The sequence below is a fragment of the Notechis scutatus genome, chromosome 15 (genome assembly GCF_049901735.1).
Source record: "Notechis scutatus isolate UNSWTSFEM ecotype Mainland chromosome 15, rNotScu1.2, whole genome shotgun sequence".
Lineage (NCBI taxonomy): Eukaryota > Metazoa > Chordata > Lepidosauria > Squamata > Elapidae > Notechis > Notechis scutatus.
The window spans coordinates 9,348,317-9,368,226 of NC_142023.1; the positions used below are offsets into that span (position 1 = coordinate 9,348,317).

At 46.0% G+C, this 19,910-nt stretch overlaps 1 protein-coding gene across 5 annotated transcripts in view; it reads right to left on the bottom strand.

The window, feature by feature from the left end:
• Positions 1-6,552: 6,552 nt before the first annotated feature.
• The window catches only part of PNPLA7 (patatin like domain 7, lysophospholipase), a 56,976-nt gene continuing 43,618 nt past the window's right edge, over positions 6,553-19,910 (bottom strand). For 3 of the 5 annotated variants that reach the window (XM_087944095.1, XM_087944097.1, XM_087944099.1), the window contains 9 exons: positions 19,130-19,246; positions 17,174-17,243; positions 14,531-14,647; positions 11,892-12,040; positions 11,408-11,560; positions 10,368-10,478; positions 9,337-9,421; positions 8,527-8,630; positions 6,553-7,447 (listed from right to left, as the gene is read on the bottom strand). In XM_087944095.1, the coding sequence (XP_087800221.1) occupies positions 7,379-7,447; positions 8,527-8,630; positions 9,337-9,421; positions 10,368-10,478; positions 11,408-11,560; positions 11,892-12,040; positions 14,531-14,647; positions 17,174-17,243; positions 19,130-19,246 (975 nt within the window). In that variant the 3' untranslated portion in view covers positions 6,553-7,378. The remainder of the gene's footprint in view (positions 7,448-8,526; positions 8,631-9,336; positions 9,422-10,367; positions 10,479-11,407; positions 11,561-11,891; positions 12,041-14,530; positions 14,648-17,173; positions 17,244-19,129; positions 19,247-19,910) is intronic. The other 2 variants (XM_087944098.1, XM_087944096.1) reach the window with 1 other exon arrangement.

Sequence of the window (19,910 nt, forward strand, 5' to 3'; positions counted from 1 at the left end):
CAGGCCTTCCTGTCCTCTACCATCTTCTGGAGTCCACTGAAGCTCACGCCAACTGCTTCAGGGACTCCATCCAGCCCCCTCCTTCTCTGCTGTCCCCTTCTTCTTCTGCCCTCAACCGTTCCCAGCATTTAAGCTTTTCTCCAGCGAGTCCTTCCTTCTCATGAGGTGGCCAAAGTCTCTGAGTTTCCTCTTCAGGATCTGGCCTTCTAAAGAGCAGCCAGGGTGGATCTCCTCTAGGACCGATTGGTTGGATGGCCTTGCAGTCCAAGGGACTTGCAGGAGGGGTAACACTACCCTATATCAAAACAATCTCAGAGAAACGACTAACAGATTGTATACAGCCATACAGTAGTATACAAACTGACTACAGCTCTCTCCAAAACACCTTTAGTAAACCAAAATACCCTGTAGCCCAAGTAGGAAGAGAAAAAAAAAAAAAACAGGATACAACATACAATGTAAGGATTGTCACAGCCAATGTGTAGATAGGAGATTAGCTGAGGCCATCCATGATTACCAACTTAGCAGTCAGAAGACCTAACAAGAAGTCCTTAATTTCACACCATGGGGACAGACTCAACCACAGGTGTCAACTGGGAATCTATGAGCATCCGATATCAAAGCCAAATCAAGAAACAGCAGAGAATTCCTGGAAGCTTGGCATTTGGACAAAGCAGCCATCAACGGACACATAGAGATAAAGCACCTTTCCACACCGTTCGAAAGAGATAATTAAAAAAAAAAAAAAAAAAGCTAAGACAGGGAGAAAATAGAATCCAAACATATTCTCTCCAGCAGCCAACAGCCAGATAAGCAAGGATTAATTCCAGACAAAAAGATCAAGCAGGAAACATTGCATGAAGGAACTACTGAGAAAACCACCAGCAGCAGCCTGAATGATCCATGGAATAGGAAGCCAGGATATATTCCCCTCTCTAAGCATTAGTTTATTTTATTTATACTACCCTGCCTTTCCTTCAAAAAGAAGAAGGAAGGAAGCTGTGTAGTCCCTTCTTTGTGTTTTCCCCCCAAGAAGCCTGTGAGAAGCATTCATTGGGGAAAATTGCACTGAGGGGAAAAGGTGGGAGGAGAGGATTATTGGAATAATTATAATTGCTGGAGCATGAAGATATTGCCAAGGCAGAGGGGAGCAGGGCAGGATCCAGAATCCTGTCTTTGGTGGGTGGACTCACAAACAGCAAGCAAGGGCAATTAACTTTTTTTTAAAATCTAGATAGACCCTTTTTAAGAAACAGGCACTTGAGGGAAACTTGGAAGTTTCCAGCCCTCAGCTTAAGGAAGACCTTGTCACGCCCATTGTACAGAATTGGAAACTGAGGCTGAAAGACTGGCATGGGGTCCAGACAGGGCAAAAGAGGGCTTGAATCCAGACAGGTGGATAGATACTCACTGCTGGTTTGTATTCGAAAGCTTGCTCCTTCTCTAGCCGTCTTTAAACATCTCTTCGATGCGTCACCAAATTCCCTATAAGAAACAGTTTTGTGTTACATTTTTGTTCCCATTGAGCTATTGCTGAAGGCAAAAAATATTATCAGTCTTGATCAGACAGCAAACTCTATTACTGGGTTTTTCTCCTCCTGCCTCCCAGGTACAAGAATCCTGCCATCCATTTTTTGAGTCTCCGAGTCCACATTTCCAATATAATATTTCATTTCCAATATTTTGCCCTGGGTTCCCTTTTTTTCTGCTTCTATGGAGTCTGCTGTCTAGGGGAGAAGGGCCAAAATAATCGTTATACCGTGTGTCTTTGAATCAGCACCGACTCCTGAGATGGCCTCGATTTTCAGAAGCGGTTTGCCATTATTATCTGCTTCCTAGGGCTGAGAGAGAGAAAGAGAGAGAGAGAGAGAGAAAGAGATTGGCCCAAGGTCACCTTGTTGGCTTCATGTCAAAGGCAGAACTAGACCTTACCATCTCCTGGTGATTGGGTCAACATCACCCAGCCAGCTTTCATGTCAAAAGCAGGCCCAGAACTCACAGTTTCCGGGTGATTGGCCCAAAGTCACCCAGCCAACTTTCATGTCTAAGGTGGGACTAGAATTCAGCCTCCTGGTTTCGAGCCTGATGCCTTAACTGTCATCCCAACTGGCTCTCCCCAGCTCTCCACTAAGAATTAGAATTAGAAGAACTTTATTGTGATTGTACAAGTACAACGAAACTGTGGATGCACCCCAGCAACTGTTTGCAATACAATAAAACCAAAGTACTTAAAAATGAAGATAAGAAAAATAGACTTCCCACGTCTCCATTTGCAATTTGAGAGTACAATATCTATGAAAAGACCTATTGACCAACATTTATTGCAGCAATCCAGGAAGAGAAGAGGAGGGATGTGTAAGATGGGAGAGAAAGTACTTTTTACCCACTACAAACCAGGAAATGCAGCAAAATCGAGTTCCTGGGAAGATGGGTGAGGTGGTTGAAGCTATTTTATAACTCTCTGGCCTTAAAGGAGAAACTACGCTGCGCCGATGCGTTTGCTTCTTCAGTTAAGTGAAGCCTCCAGGTTCAGGAGCAGTCTACCTCTGCCTTCCAAAGCAACAGATCTGTGGGGGTGGGGGAGAGAGGTGGGGGGGGTGGCCCAGCAGGAAACCTTTCCACAAACATTGGGTTGTCTGCTGTCAACACATAGGAAGCTAGCTTAAAACCATCCCCTAATTTAGCCTTCCTATTTTTAGCAGCTCTCCCTTGCGTTTCATTTACCAAAATTCGGAGGCGAGTCCAGATGTGTTGGGTAGCCAAAATAGCACAAAATGCCCCCAAGAGAGCGGGGAAAAAAAAAGAGATTGACTTGGCGTTGTTTGTCAAAACCTGTTATCCTTCGACGGGGCTAAAAATAGAGCGGCCAAAATGGAACGGTTTTCGTGGGCTCGAAATGCTGTTAAATAGGGGGGGTGGGAGAAAGAAAAAGAAATTGAGCAGGAAGAGGATTTGAAAAGAGCATCCAGAAAAAAAATTGCCTGAATTGAACAAGTAGCTTGCAAACAGCTTGGTGTGCTGCGCTTTCCTCTTGGTTTTTTTTTTCATTATCGGCAAGGATTTCGTTCGATCTAAGAACTCAAGACGCAGCTTTTTGCTGGGATCTAACAATTGACTCCTGTACTTAATCATATTCCTTTGCCGGTTCCTTCTAGCTAATCCAGGAGCATGCTAATTCTCTTGGTTGTTTATGAAAAAAACAACCCCATCAAAGGTAGCAGCAGAAAACAGTTGCAGTGGTTATTTAAGGACTAAAGGTTATTTAAATGGTTGTTTAAGGACTAAAGGTTGCTGGGGCCTTGGTGCTCTCTGAGAGCTTTGTTGTTTTGGTTGAGTGCACTGGTGATGTTCCCTAGTTGGGTCTGCTGGAAAACCACTAAGCTCAGACAGCACTAAGGAATTCACAGATGACCTCCTCCTCTTCTTCCTCCTCCTCCTCTTCCTCTTTCTCCTACTCTCCACAAACCCCACTCTCTTCTAACACTGATGATCTTACCTTCTTGGGTCATGAAACGTCTGCAAGAAAACCACCAAGCTCAGAGAGCATCAGTGACCTCCCAATCTTCCTCCCCCTCCTCTTCCTCCTCCCCTCCCCTTCTAGCACTGATAATGGAGGCTTTCAAGAAGAGACTGGATTGCCCTCTGTCAGAAATGGCATAGGGTCTCCGGCTTGGGCAGGGGGTTGGACTAGATGACCTACAAGGTCCCTTCCAACTCTGTTCACCTGTAAATTTCAGCTCAGAATTCTCCTGCCTCCTCCAATTCTCCTCTTCAGAAAAACATTCAGGCTGGGATCTATCAGCTTGGAACCAAATGAAAAAAGGGCACCGTTTTGCCCTGGCAAATTTTTAATTACCAGCATCGTTAAAAGAAAACAAAAAAAAAAAAAAAAGAGAGAGAGAGAATTGACCAAACAAAACCATCCGTCTCCTTGCTGAAATTAGAAAATGATAATGGAGGGCACATGCCAGCTATTATTTTGATAGATCTCTTCCTGGACAGGTAAAGACAAATCCAGGGAGGGAGGTAATGTCCTTGTTTCATGACCACAGCAAAAAAAGTGTCTAGTGTATTACAGGAGAGGTAGAAAAAGAAGTGAATAGAGGGAGTCTTTGGCTTATGACCACGGTCGAACCCGAAATTTCCACTGATAAAAGAGATTTTTGCCCCATTTAAAGGCCTTTCTGGCCCCCATTGTTAAGTAGCTCGCTGTCTTTGTTAACAACATGGTTGTTAAGTGAATCTGGCTCCCTTCCCCCTTTTGACTTTGCTTGTCAGACGGTCGCAAAAGGGGATCGCGTGGGGGCCAGGACACTGCAACCGTCATAAATATGAATCAGTCTACAACGGACATAAGAGTGAAAAGCGGTGATAAGACACTGTCTTCATTGCCGTTGTAACTTTGAATGGTCGGTAAATGAAAAAGTTGAGGGCTAGGAGGAAAAAAAAACCTAAAAGCATTTCACGTATTATGGTTCCTGTGGACTAGAAACACAGCCCAAGATTTTAACCTTGGTTTCTTGGTCTGATGCACAACCTTTTGGCCTTAAAAGACTCCATTGCTCAGAAGTTGTGAAAGCTTTCAAGAAGACACCGGTACTGCCGTCTGTCAGAAATGGTGTAGGGTCTCCTACTTGGGTGGAGGGGGGGTTGGACTAGATGACCTACAAGGTCCCTTCCAACTCTGATTATCTGTAAATTTCTGCAGAACGACCAACGCGTCCTCAGTTTGAATGGCGGTTAGAAAAGGGGTTTGGAGGTTTTTTTGCTGTATTTTCCGCAAATATATATATATATTTTCCCAGCCTTCTTTGCATGTGGGGTTATTCTCAAGTCTCAAACTGATCCATCTGTTTCTCGGAGGAAGAAGAAAAAATAGTAATAATAATGTCACATTTGAATTGCATCTCTAGGAACCGGTTGCCTACATAAATGCTGGGTGATTGGGGTTTTGTTTTTTTCCCCCCCGACACTCCCGCTTGTGCAAACATCCACCACATGGTGTTTTCCAGCCTGTGGATGACGTCAAAAAGGCAGAAAATTGGAGAGAATGTGTTCGTGGCCATCAACGGGCGGTCAAGAAGGCCGGAAGAGATGGACCCCCTCCTTCCGTTTCACAACAGGGAACTCCATCCCACTTTCAACGAAGAAGAAGCTGTAGAGCTTTCCCTCCCCAAGGAGGCAACTGGATTTTTCTGGATTTTTCTTTCGAAGACATTTCGCTTCTCATCCAAGGAGCTTCTTCAGCTCTGACTGTGGATGGTGGGGAAGGGAAGGATTGATACTCCTTGCAGACGGCTGGTCATTTGCATCCTTTTAGAGGGTCATTGAGATTACTTGGAGCCCGAGGATACAGATAAACCTCCAAGTGGCCTCAACGACCCTCTAAAAAGGATGCAAATGACCAGCCGTCTGCAAGGAGTATCAATCCTTCCCTTCCCCACCATCCAGTCAGAGCTGAAGAAGCTCCTTGGTTGAGAAGCGAAACGTCTTCAAAGAAGAAAAACCAGAAAGTCCAGGTGTCTCTTGGGGAAAAAAAGCATTTTTGGGACAACCATGACCTCCATTTAAAAGTGACCATTCAAAAGAAAAGATGATTGAGCAACATATAGATCTGGAAGCAGAAATATTTTTGTTGGGTGTATTGCCGGAGGGCTATGATAAAGGGACTATATGTTTAGTTTGGCATGTATTGTATTTGCACAATATTGGAAAAATGAGAACACCCCATAAGAGGAGGATGTAATTCGGAAAATATTGGACGATGCAGAGATGGACCGACTGACGTTAAAAATGAAAGAATGAAGAAGACACAGAATACCACTTAACATGGAATAGGATTTTATGAGTGGCTAGAGATAAGAGGTAGAAATTAGATGAAGATTATTGCTATTTATGAATTAAATATAAAGATGGTTTATAATTATAAATATGCCAGTGTAACCAACAGAATGACAAATAAGCTAAGATAAAAACAATCTAGTTAAAACTATTGTTACACTATTATTATTGCTTATTAGGATATATGTTAACATCCCTATCTGTTCTTCCTTTGCTTTTCTGTAAATGATAAGCCCTGACAATACACTGTATTCAAAATGTTTATGAATTTAAAAAAAATATACCACAAAAAAAGTTGCAATGGCACTGGGGAAAAAAGCGACTTAGGAGCGGGCTCACGCGATCAAAATTCAGAACGCTTGGCAACTGGCATGTACTTATGATGGTTGCAATGTCCCAGAGTTCACCAGATCCCCTTTTGCGACTGTCTGCCCAGCAAAATCAACGCGTGGGAGGGAGGGAAACTCACAGTGATTCCCTTAATGATGATGGTGAGGCAAAAACAGGGGCAAAACACACACACTTAAGAACCGTCTCGCTTAGCGACATCAATTTTGGGCTGGATTGCAGCCGTAAGCCGAGGACCTCCTGTATCACCATTAGGACCACCCACCATCCCCAAATACCATCCCTTCATCTGGATTTATTTGCAAAACGCAAATCAAATGCCCCAAAACTGGTGCCTTTGAGCCACGGGTGCACACCAGGATATGGTTTCCAGCTTTTTATTATTTTTATTATTCTCTTTTAAGAACCCCTGAGGAGAGAAAGGGCCAAAAAAAAGAGAGATTTGGCAGTATAACAACCCAGGAACGGCAAGCATGGGCTGAAAGGGACGCCGGTATAAATAAGTTTGAGGATTTTTCCGCCGAAGTTTTTAGCAAGGTTCAAAAAAAAAAAACACCCACCCAGCTTCTTGCAGGAACCCGAGAAAACTCGTTCTGCCGCCAACAGAAGCAGCGTTGCTTGAACGGATGTTGGTGTGAAAGTCACTGCAGTTGTCATCACGACTCTTGTTTCCTTTCCACACACACACACACACACCCCAGGCAGATGGCTTCCATCTCAGACATTCGGCCCTGAGCAAAACACATCCCCTACGCTAGCTGCCAATACCCGGGGTGAGTGGGGGACTTTTCGTTCCCCTTGGAGACAGTGCACCAAACTCGCTGAGATCCAGTGGGCTGAAGGCGGCCAGGAGGCCGGTCTCCGGCTCCGCTATTCGTCCTTTCACCCCAGATTTGTGCAATGGGCTCCTTTCCCTTCTTCGGTTTGTGCAAAGCAGCCCCAAAGTTTCTGCAGATGCCGAGAGTTTGCAAAGAGGCGGATGGCACGCGCCCCCCCCCGCTCCCCGTTTGTCCATCAGCGGATGCCGATCACTTTTGGGGGTTGGGGACACCTTGGTTTTTTTAGACCGAGAAATGGAGAAATGGGAAGGGAGAGGCGCCCACGGCTTCTCCACACGAAGGAAGTTGGCAACGAGGGGGAGGAGGAGAAAGCCAGGTGAGCTCCAAGGTGGGTTTTAGAGTCGGTCTTGTTACGCTGCGAGTTGGCTGTCTTCGGAGTCGCCGCGGGTAGGTTTTCGCAGGCGGATTTCTGGATCCTGCTGGAGATAAAAAGAGGAAAAGAAATGATTTGATTTGGCTTGAGATGGAGACGTACTGAGATGTCACCGTTTGGTCTCTCTGACCCTTTCAAATCTGGTGGTTGACCAAGGCCGCCATGTTGATTGATTGATTTGTATCCTGCCTTTATTATTTTTATTATTTATTATATTATTTATTTTATTATTACTTATTTTATTGTTTATTTATTAGTATTATTTGTTTTATTATTTATTTGTTTTATTGTTTATTTATTTATTTATTATTTACTATTATCATTTTTTATTATTTATTTTTAACCTTTTTTTGTTATTTATTTTTATTTTGAGTTATTACTCAAGGCAGTGGGCCAACACACCTTCCTCCTACTGTTTTTTCCCACAACAACAACCCTGTGAGGTGGGTTGGGCTAAGAGAGGGAGACTGGCCCAAAGTCAACAAGTTGGCTTTTGTGCCTAAGGCGGGACTCGAACTTCCGATCTCTTGGCGATTGGCTCAAAGTCATCAGCCAACTTTTGTGACTAAGGCGGGACTAGAACTCACCACCTCCTGGTGATTGGGTCAAAGCCACTCCATTGACTTTCTTGGCTAAGGCGGGACTTGAACTCATAATCTCCTGCTTTCTAGCCTGGTGCTTTAACCACTAGGCCAAACTAAAATCAGCTCCGGTCATGTGATGTGTCGATTTACAATCATACCAAATGAAACTTTGATTTGGGGTTTTACTGATTGATTTGTTGTTAAAAAAGTAAAAGTAAAAAGTTGAAGTTGGATGTTACTGCCATACTAAGAGGAGTCCAGAAGTCAATGCCTTTTTTTTTTCTTTTTTCCCTTCTTTTCTACACTTCTCCCTTCCCCTATTTTTCCTACCATTTGTTTTTGGACTTTTGTATTTTATATTATAAACTAATAAAAACTGTAAACAAGAAAAAAAGAAAGGACTAGGGCTGTTTGGCCTGCAAGAGATCTACCATCAAACCCTTCTTAAATCAAACCCAATAACTTCCACAGCTGGGGGGTGAGAAAGAGAGAGAAGGGGGGGCTGACAGGGGGACCCCAAAAGTTACAGGGTTATTCTTACGGAGTCAAAATATTCTTCCGTTTGGCTGCTCAGGAAATTGACGTAGTCATCTTTCTGGATGTCGAAAATCTCCTCTTCGTATTCGGTCTGATAGTCGGATTCGTCTGAACATGAGAGAAGTTGGAGAGGGTTTGTTTTAAGCCAGGGTCAAGGTGGGAAGAAGAACGCTAAGCCGATGTCAGGGTTCCGGCAATTGCCCTAATTAAATCAAGGGCCTCAAGACAAGCTTCCAAAGATTTATTAGGAGCAACATGCCAGCATTAACCTAAATGTAGCCAACTCCGGCATACGTAATTTACAGTCACCTGTTACCCTGTTTGCCCCCTGGGTGTGTCATAAATCAGATTCTCCAACGAAGCACCTTCACAGATTCTCCAGTGAAGCACCTTCATCTATCATGTTCTCCAATGAAGGAGTTTCCTGGGCAGAAGATCCGGTAGCCTAGCTACAATCTTTGTAAGATAAGCGTAGAATATACTTCTGTTTTTAAACTGCTGTACTGCTCCTTCAGATTTCCTCCCGCTTACTTATGGCAACTCGAAAACAGGCATAGGAGTGCTTTACGAGTTGACAGCTGATATCCTCACACTGGAGTGCCTGTAGCAACTCAACTGTCCACTGCTTCTTCTAGCAAACAAAATAGGTACAACTATGCAAAATAAGAACATCTGGACCAGCTATGGTGCTGCCTAGTTTGGGTAGTGAAATGTCTGCAAGAAAACTAGAGCACCCCAAGGACCCCACATTCCATCCCTGAGCTACAAATATTCTCCTTTATTGATAATGGCTTGTCTCCTTCCCTTTGCTCACCATCCACTATCATGGCCTTCACCGGTTCTATTCGGGAGACGATTTCAGCCAAATCCGTGAAAGAGGTTGTCGGGCATGTCATGTACTGAAAGGGGAGGAAAAGAAAGAAAGAAAGAATGAGCACTGCTGGGTATCTCAGTCATGGTCAGGCCCAAGAACCAACAAAGACATGTGGAGTTACCCCTGAGTAGTAGCTTTACTGTCATTCGCCCGCAGACAGAATCTTGCCAGACTAAAGCAATAAACTATGGATATCCTCTGCGAATGGTTACTAGGGAGGGACCGACTTTTCTCTCTTCCTGCCTACCAGACATTCTCTGCTGCCTTTTTGCCCTCTGGGAAGCAGCCCCTCCCCCCTCCTTCCCTCCTGGGAATCCAGACTACAGTCCACCACAGTAACCATCCTTCATAAAAGGGTGGAAGAATGCTTAGCTGTAGGATGGAGAGGGGGGGAACAGAATGGAAGACAGAACAGCCCAATGGTAGTTAGGAATGGCAAAATAGGACATTCATGGCATCCTAGCTCAGTCACCAAGGCCGGGGCTCCACCTGCTGTACCAAAACCACCAAGAATAGTCCCTCCTCCTCCTCCTCCTCCCTTTAAACTCCACTCCTTCTAGTACTGATGATGTTACCTAGTTGGGTAATGAAATGTCTGCAAGAAAACTACAAAGCTCAGAGAGCACCAAGGACCCTACAGTCCTCCTCCTCCTCCTCCTTCCGCCCTCAAGCCCCACTCTCTTCTAGCACTGATGACGTTACCTAGTTGGGTCATGAAACGTCTGCAAGAAAACCACCCAGCTCAGAGAGCACCAAGGACCCCCACACTTCAACCCTGAGCTCCGAATAGTCTCTTCTATTAGTGGCCCCCCCAAAATCTCAAAAAAGGGACTAAGCAGACCATGGGTGAAAACAGGTCCTGAAGACAGGCGGTGCCCCAGCCTATCTCCTCCTCTCAAAAGGTTGAGCGGGGCGGGGGGAGGGCTGTTGGTTGAGCTGGCTTCTCCCCACTCCCACGAGGGAACACTCACGCATGATGGCTTAGACTGGCAACGCTCCTGCCGGTCCTTCAGCATTTTCTCGAGGACTCCGCTCCTGCACCAAACATTGAAAACCGTCTTCCCGTGCTGGTAGCCGACTTCCTGAAGGAGGAGGAGGAAGAAAGGAAAATGCCTGGGGGAGAGAAAACGTGGGACTGGCCTGCTGCTGGGGGTTGGGGTTGGGGGTGGTTGGAAATCCATTGCTGAAAGCCATAGAAATGGGAGGTGGGGGTGAGCTAGGCCGACTAACTGGAAGTGTTCAAAAATAGAGGGGACAATTATTGGACGGGGGATGGTATAAGATCTCCTGGCTTAAGAAGCGGGTAGGATTAGAAGCCCTCCCTTCAACCTATGAGTCTCTCTTCTCTCCGTCATCCATCTGTCCATCACTACTCAAAATGAGAGAGACAAAACAGAGAGAACGATCTATCTATCTATCTATCTATCTATCTATCTATCTATCTATCATCTATCATCTATCGCTACTCAAAATGAGAGAGAAAAAGATTTATCTATCTACCTATCTCTATCCATGGCTATCCATGTCTGTCTGTCTGTCTGTCTATCATCTATCTATCTATCTATCTATCTATCTATCTATCTATCTATCTATCTATCTATCTATCTATCTATCTATCTATCTATCTATCTATCTATCTATCTATCTATCTCTATCCATCCATCCATCCATTGCTACTCAAAATGAGAGAGAAAAAAGAGAAAGGTCTAGCTTGCTATCTACCTATGTCTATCAATGTGTATCCATCCATCCATCCATCCATCACCAGGGGCCATCCCAAACTGGATCCTTGATTCCCAACAACCCACGTCAAAGGACTCCATTACCCCAACCTACACCCAAACAATCCCCTTCAGGGTAATTGGTCGCTTCCAGCGCTTGTCTTGTGTCAAAACAGCAGCAGTTTTGAACCCGAGGGCTGCTCCTTTGAATGCTGCCTCCCTTCCCAGCCACGTATCTCCCCTTCCGCGACTTCATTCCTTCTGCTGCCCCTCCCTGCCCTACAACGCACGCAGATTTCATCGAATTTCCCAAATTCCAGCGTCCCGTAGTGATCGATGGGTGGCCGGATATATTCGCAATAGTCGCTGTTCTTGACCATCTCCAACTGCCGGACGCAACAGACATAGGCCAGCCGAGTCTGGATCTCGGCCATGTTTAGCACCTGTCCAAAAGAGAGAGAGAGAGAAAGAGAGAGAGAGAAAAAAGAGAGAAAGAGAGAGAGAGAGAGAGAGAGAAAGAGAGAGAGAGAGAGAGAGAGAAAAAGAGAGAGAGAGAAAAAAGAGAGAAAAAAGAGAGAAAAAAGAGAGAAAGAGACACAGAGAGAAAGACAGAGAGAGAGAGAAAGACAGAGCAAGACAGAGAGAAAGAAAGAGACAGAGAGAGACAGACAGAAAGAGAGAGAGAGAGAGAGAAGTCAAACCTGCCTTCGCGCAGCCTCCCTTCAAAAACCACAGCGGCTAGTCCTCGACTTACAACCAGTTTAACCACCTCACCTTCACTTTCTCCACTAATGGGTTCCACCGTTTCCACAGCAGCCACCAGCCGGAAAGTGCGTCTCCGTAATTGGTGAGGTCCGTCTCGTCTCTGCTGCCCACGTCGATGGCAATGACGACCTTGGCTCCCATGGATCGGGCAACGTCCGCTGTCGGGAGAAAGCAGGAGAACGGAGTTGGAAGGGGGCCCCAGAGGTCTTCTAGTCCAACCCCCCCCCCGGACAGCCAGGACACCCTACACCAGACAGGTCGCTGTCCAGTCTCTTCTTGAAAGCCTCCACAACCTCTGCAGGCAAGTCATTCCACTGACTCATTGGCCTAACTTGTCAGGAAATTTCTTATTTCTAAGTTGGATCTCTCTTGAACAAGTTTCCTATTCGCCTTGACAGGTTTTTATTTTTGTTTTTTTGTACATTTTGGAGCATCCCTTCATTTTCAAAAATAACAGAATAACAAGAGTTGGAAGGGACCTTGGGTTAAGAAATAATTACTTAAAATTGACAAATGTCATAGAGATGGATAATATTCTTAGGATGAATTGGAGCAATATGAACGATGCTTAGAATTAATTAATTAGCATTAAGACAATAGAGAAATGTTTAGATTGAACGAGAAAGACCTAGAGGAAGATAGAGACAGAGATGAGGAATTGGGCATTTTTTGTTGATGTAGGTTTAAACAATATCAATGAGGATTACTTAAAATTGACAAATGTCATAGAGATGGATAATATTCTTGGGATGAATTGGAGCAATATGAACGATACCCCAAACCAACTCTCTTCACACACAATAGAGATGTATATTTAAGAGGGGGGGGGAAGAGTATTTAAAAAATGTATTTAATGAAAGAAAGAAAAAAACAGCACGATTCAGGTGATCGATGAGGCCTCCGTGTTCCTGCTGTTCTCCATTGAAAACCCAGCCCTGAATAGGATGTCTCTTGAAGGAAGAAAAGGCTTTTTGTAGGGAAGGAGTGACTCAACGTTCTCCCCTCAGGGAGGCCAGGGCGAGTGAGAAGACGAGGGAAGCGAGAAAAGGATGAGAGGCCACCACAAAGTGCCATTTTAGTTTCCCGCCTGGTTGACGGAAGCGGGAGATTTTTGCAGCTCGGCTTTTTCTTTTTTGTCAAAGCCGCTCTTCCACACGACGACGCTGTCTCAAAGCAGCACAATTGCACTCGGTGCTGGGCGCCCCGACCGAGACTTTTTGTTGTTGTCGTTGGTTCCTCTTTCAATAACACACAGTGGACATCACGGCCAAAACTGACAAAGGCCGGATTCGAAGCCGTTTCCAGCCGTGCGAAGAAGGACGGGACGTCCTTGGAGGAAGGACACTCAATCTTGGCCTCGTCTTATTTGGCAGTGAGAAGCGAGCAAGGAAAGTGTCCTTCAAAAAACACAGCAGAAAGTTGGGACGGAACATAAAAGTGAGTTGGAAGGGACCCTGGAGGTCTTCTAGACCAACCCCCAACCCCCTGCTCTAGCAGGAGACCCTATCCTGTTCCAGACAAATGGCTGTCTCACCTAGGAAGGAGGATCCATAACTTCTGGAGACAAGCGGTTCCACTGATCAATAGTTCCGGGGAATTTTCTAGGCTGCATCTCTCCTTGATGGGTTTCCATCTGTTAACTTCTTGTCCTGCTTTCACATGCTTTGGAGAACAGCTCGACTCCCTCTTCTCTGGGGCAGCTCCTCAAAGATTGGAAGACTGCTGTCATGTCACCCCAAGTCCTTCTCTTCGTTAGACTAGACCAGGAGTCGGCAGCCTTCAACACTCAAAGAGCCATTTGGACCCGTTTCCCACAGGGGGAAAAAACACTGGGAGCCAAAAAACCTTGGTGGGCGTGGCCAACTCAACATCTTTCCCACCCAGTCACATGACCCCCCTGCCACACCTACCCAAGTTTTGTGACTCCCAGTGTTTTCTGTGGAAAATGGGTCTCTTTCTCTCTCTCTTTCTCTCTCCCTTCCTCTTTCTTTCTTTCTTTCTTTCTTTCTTTCTTTCTTTCTTTCTTTCTTTCTTTCTTTCTTTCTTTCTTCTTTCTTTCTTTCTTCTTTCCTTCCTTCCTTCCTTCCTTCCTCCCTCCCTTCCTTCCTTTCTTTCTGTGCGCACAAGCAAGGATAACCTCCCCAAGGGGCGGAGAGCAGGGCACGCGGCCAGGTCAGCAAGGAGCCGCAGGAGAGGGGTCAAAGAGTCGCATGTGGCTCTGGAGCCGCAGGTTGCCGACACCTGGACTAGAGATACTACCTAGTTCCTTCAACCATTCATTGTATGTTTGAGCCATTCAGCCCTCTAATCATCTCTGTGGCTCTTCTCTGCGCTCTTTCCAGAGTCTCGACACCTTCTGTTGGTGGTGACCAAAACTAGACATGGTATTCCAAGCGTGGCCTCATCCAACCAGCAAAAAGCAATACAAATGCTTCACGCGATGTTGATGTTATCCCTGCGGTTGATGCAACCTAGAACTGCAGTGGCCTTTTTTGGGGCAGCTGCTTAAGATCTTAAAGCGGTTGTCCACTACGCCTCCACCTATTCTGTGCAATTGGGTTCTTCCTGGACGAGAAAGGCCACCAATGCTGCGGACATTCATGGCCGGACAAGAATCCCATGCCAAAGAAACAGGAATCTCGGAGTACCTGGGAGGTTATTGATGTAGCCACCATCCATTAGCAGATGTCCGTCTTTTGGATCGCAGAGAGGGGGCAAGTAGCCGGAGAGAGACATGCTGGCCCTGATGTATCGCCACAGACAACCTTTGGGGGTGGGGGGGAAGAAGAATAGATCTGGAATAACAAATCTGTTGTAACTTCCCAGCTACTCTCATTCCCAATGTGGTGTCAGGGTTCCGATGGGTGCCCTAATTAATTCATGAGCCTCGAGCCAAGTTTCAAAATAAATCCAATTATTTATTAGGAGCAACATGTCTGAACGTTTCCCAAGTGCAGTCGGCTCTGGCCCACGTAATTTACCTATGGCCCCGTTTCCCCCCTCCTCCCAGTGTGTGTCATAAATCACATTCTCCAACAGAGCACTTTCTCGGGCACGGCTCTCCGGCTTGAAACCTGGGATACAATCTGGAGAAAGGCATGCGTGGAATGTGCTTCTGGTCATAGCAACCGAGCTTCTCCATCAGTTCTCCCCCCTCCTGCCTATGGCAACTCAAGAGCAAGCTAGGAACGCTTTACGAGTTGACACATGGACCTCGGTTGGCCCAACCCCTCAACCTGTCATAATTCTTGTGGGTTATTCATGGTACTTACAACCACAACTGAGCCTACAGTTCATGTTGCTAAGGGAGACATTCACTAAGTGAGTTTCCCCCCCTCCCATTTTACGACTCTCCCTGCCATGGTTGTTAAGTGGATCAGTGCAGTTTTGAAATCAGTGACTGATCAGTGGGTAAATGAATCTGGCTTTCCCTTGGACTCTGCTGGTCAGAAGATCGCCAAAGGAGAATCACGTGACCTCGCGGACGCCACAAACGTCACAAACATGAGTCATTTACTGTCTGAATTTTGGTCACGTGACAATGGGGATGCTGCAATGGTTGTTAAGTGGGAAGAACGGTCCATGAAACTGTTGTAAGTCAAGGACCCCCTGTATTTCACGGCAAATGATCTCACTGGGTTGGCCAACAAGGACCCTGGCCAACTTTTGACAAGGGCAAAACAAACCAGTGCCTTGGGTTGAGCTTCTCCCCCGCCCCAAGCCCCCTGCCCAGAATGAGCTCCCCCTCAGATTCCTGGCCTGTCTCCCCGCAACCTACCTTGGGGGTGGGTGGGGGGAGACCAGGAATCTGAGAGGGATCTCATTCTGGGCAGGGGGATTCTGCCAGAACCCAACTCGGTCTTCTTGCCAAACTCTTTCGTGGCACGGAAGAGAGTCTTGCCGCTGTCTTAAATTGGTGCCATTCGTTCTCGTCGGCCCAGTAATGGGGGGAGATTTATCACCATTACAAGCCCGATTGTTTTTAATCAGCAGAAAAGGGTTGGATCTGCTCCCTGGGGCTTGGAAGCTGGGAGAGAGAGAAAAAATGCGAGGCCTCGCCTTCCCTAAGTCACGGCTCGGATCCACCAGCAGGGTTGAAGTTCCCGTTGTTTCCGGGGTTTTGTGTTTCTTTTGGAGCCCCGAGAAAGGAAGCAAACTGATCCTTAGAAGGGCGAAGGATCCACCCGTGGAGATGGGAAATGCTTGGCGTGGTTTTTCAAGGGGATCGTGTTGCAAACCGGGGAGGATTCGAAACTAAGGCTGCCCGGCCAATACACTGTCAAGTCAGGGCTTTCTTGGCTGACGGGAACTAAAGTCACTGAAAAAGCCCTTGAATTAGCTAATTACAATTCAGGGCCATTTAGCACTTGGAGGGCAGCATCAGGCCTTGGCGGGGGGGAGAAGAAGGCTTAGCGCAGTTTCTTTCCCTTCCCTTCAGCTCGGTTCCTTCCAAGAGTCACTTAAAGAAAATAAGAGAACTTTATACTTATTTTTAGAACCTGTGATGTCAGGGGAGGAAATGTGTGTTGTTGTTGTTATTATTATTATTATTATTATTATTATTATTATTATTATTATTATTATTATTTAAATCTACAGCTAGTCCTTTGGCTTACAACGGTTCTTTTAGTGACCAGTGAAAGTTACGGCGGCCCTGGAAAAAAAAGGAATATGGCTGTTTTTCCACAAGGTTGATGTTTGCAGCGTCCATTCCCCCCGCCCAATCGCGTGATCCAAATTCAGACGCTTAGCAGAGGGTTCGTATTTACGACGGTCGCAGTGTCCTGGGGTAGGGAGTCACGTGTGTCAACTCATAAAATATTTCTCTGGTTGTTTTTTTTAGAGCTGCCAACAGAAAGGGAGGAGAGAGCAGTGCAGCAGCTTACAAACCGAAACTGCATTCCATAAATGTTTTCAAAGATAGTAACTAGGTGACTGAAGTTTCTGCCGGGCAAAATTCTAACTGGAGAGCATGATTGATGACTCTGGGCTATGGACGTGTCCCATTGGAGAATATGAATTACCATACACTCAGAGGGGTGGGGGAAAACCAGGGTCAAGGGTGACTGTGAAATATGTGTCTCAGAGTCAGGTGCACTCAGGCAGTGCTGGACAGTTTAACTCCCAATAAATCCTTTGGAAGTTTTGGAAGTTTTGGCCCGAGACTCAGGATGTACTTGGGGGCGACTGCCGGAATCCTGACAATGTGATTCCCTTTTGGCGACCCGGGGTCTGTATAAAGGGCCTGCCAGCCTCCCTTGCCCCAATTGCCCCCTCCCGCCAAGGCCTACCATCCGTGTGGACCCTCATAGCCGAGGCACTGATGTCTGTGGTGATGATGAAGAAGGGAATCCAGAGATCCTGCCACACAGAAAGAGCTCGTTAGAGAGAGAGAGGGGATCAACGAGAACCAAGATCATTCAAAACCGGATCTGAACACCTCGAGAAACCTGAGGATGCCCCGTTGCCTTGCTGCCCGCGAGATGAGGGAGAGCACACTGGAAAAGCCAGGAGGGGTGGGCCGGTTGGTTACCCTTGCAGCCCTCAGCCGCTGCTGGTGCTGAGAGGCAGCACAACAGAACGACTTGCCTGCCTTCTTTTTAATCTAATTCTAATTGAAGAAGCTTTTTAACAAGATAAAAGCAGTAGAGATATTAGAAAGGAGAGGAGAGGAGAGATGAGACAGAAGGAGGAAGAAGGAAGAGGGGAAAGAGAAGGAAAATAAGGCAGAAAAAGAGGGAGGGAGGGATGGAGGAAGGGAAGAAAGGAAGGAGAAGAGAAAAAAGAAAAGGAAGGAAGGAAGAAGGAAAGAAAAGAGTAAAGGAAGGAAGGAAGGATGAACAGTAGAAATATTAGGAGAAAAATAAGAGGAGAGGAGAAGAGAAAGAAAAAAGGGGGGGGGGGGGGGGGGGGGGGGATAAAGGGAAGGGGGGGAAGGGGTAGGGGGGGGAAAAGGGGCAAGGGGAAGAAGGGAGGAGGGGAAAAGGAGGGAGGAGAAAAGAGGGAAAGGGAAAGGGAAGGGGGAAAAGTTTCCTATCTTTTTTTTTAATACAATGGTTATAAATGCATTTATATTCCCCTCCTTTGTCTGTAAGATTACATCTTTCTTTCTTTCTTTCTTTCTTTCTTTCTTTCTTTCTTTCTTTCTTTCTTTTTTCTTTCTTTCTTTTCTCTTTCTCTCTCTCTCTCTCTTTTTCTCTCTCTTTCTTTCTTTCTTTCTTTCTTTCTTTCTTTCTTTCTTTCTTTCTTTTTTCTTTCTTTCTTTCTTCCTTTCTTCCTTCCTTCCTTCCCCTAAACTACCCTAATCTTCCCTGGTGACCCAGTTCCCTGCACAGATGTAGACCCTGGATTAACACCGTCCTTTAGCAAGGGGTCAGTTTACTCATCTCACTCGCTCTGTTGTGTCGAAGGGAGGAGAAACGGAAAGAAGGCAGGTGCTGCCCCAGTGTTGTCGCGCCACTAAAGAGACCGACTGTCGCATCTCTCGTCTCTTCTACGTCATTGAATTACAAGCCTAACTTGCAATCCCCTCATTCATGGGATTTTTACACATTTTTTTTCCCCCATCGGTCTCTGGGGCCGCACAGTTGCTAAACATAACCGCTGGCTTCTCCTCCCCCTTGTTTACACCTCCACTTGACAAGGTTGTTTGGGGAGGATAACGGAGGATCAAATTCCATGTTTGTCACACGGGACTCTTGGCCGGACCAAGGGCTAAATTTGTTTCACCACCGCTGACCCAAAAGAAAACTGATAACTTTGAAGATGGATGCATGTTTTTTTTTTAAAAAAAGGAAAGGGCTCTGGGAGTAACAGCCAGATGTTGCCCGTTGCATCTGGAAGGTGGCAAGAAAAAAACACCCTGAGCTTAAATGATAACACACCAGCCACCTTAAAGCTTTTCCCTTCGCCCATTACACAACTGTCAAAAACTCTGCGCTCTTCCTGTGTTGCGATGCATGCAAGCCAGGGGCATAATGCCACCGGTTCGTACCGGTTTGAACGAACTGGTAGTTCCAAGGATCAGTTGGGCCTGCCCTATCCTGCCCTTCATTTCCTGCTTTGTAGCTCATCTCAACTGTGCGGCACTGATGATTTTCCCACCACCCCCTCGCTGTCCTACTTACCGTTGTTGACTCGGAAGGTAAAACCACCGAGCTTCCAAATGCTCCATCGTCAGCGCCAGCGCCGAAGCGGTTGTTAAACCGGCAGCATCCCGCCACTGGCGCAAAAGGCAGCACACCTACCTCGATCTGCTTATCTCTGAAGATGTCGCTGACGCCGTTGTTAAACGAGGCTCCGGAGAACATGGACGTGATGGGGTAGGTCAAGTCAAGAACCGTTTTGAACACCGAATTCATATTCTGCAAAGGGAGCAAGATGGGTGATCCAGAGGCAGGGGGGAGGGGGAGAGGGGGGAGGGGGGAAGGGGGAAAACGGGACGAGGTGCTGAAGCTTTCGTCAAAACTAGATTACTCAACTGAAGACGGAACGATTATAGTAAAAAAAATTTAAAAATTATAACCAAAAATTCGGACGCTTGGCAACTCCTGGTGTGTGTGTGTGTGTGTGTGTGTGTGTGAGAGACACATTATCCCCTTTTGCAACCCCTTCTGACAAGCCAGATCCACGAACACGACATTGGCAGGGATCCCCTTAACCACCGGCGCAAGGAACGTTGTCAAACTCACTTCACAGCTTCCTCGCTTAGCAGCAGGAAATTTGGGGTATCGCCGTAAGTCGAGGACTGCCTGTATATCACGTTATATGATACGGAGATGCATTATGCAAAGGCAATCAAGAAGATTAAAAACAGTGATACAAACTAAGGGCGACACAAGAAGAAGAAGAAGAAGAAGAAGAAGAAGAAGAAGAAGAAGAAGAAGAAGAAGAAGAAGAAGAAGAAGAAGAAGAAGAAGAAGAAGAAGAAGAAGAAGAAGAAGAAGAAGAAGAAGAAGAAGAAGAAGAAGAAGAAGAAGAAGAAGAAGAAGAAGAAGAAGAAGAAGAAGAAGAAGAAGAAGAAGAAGA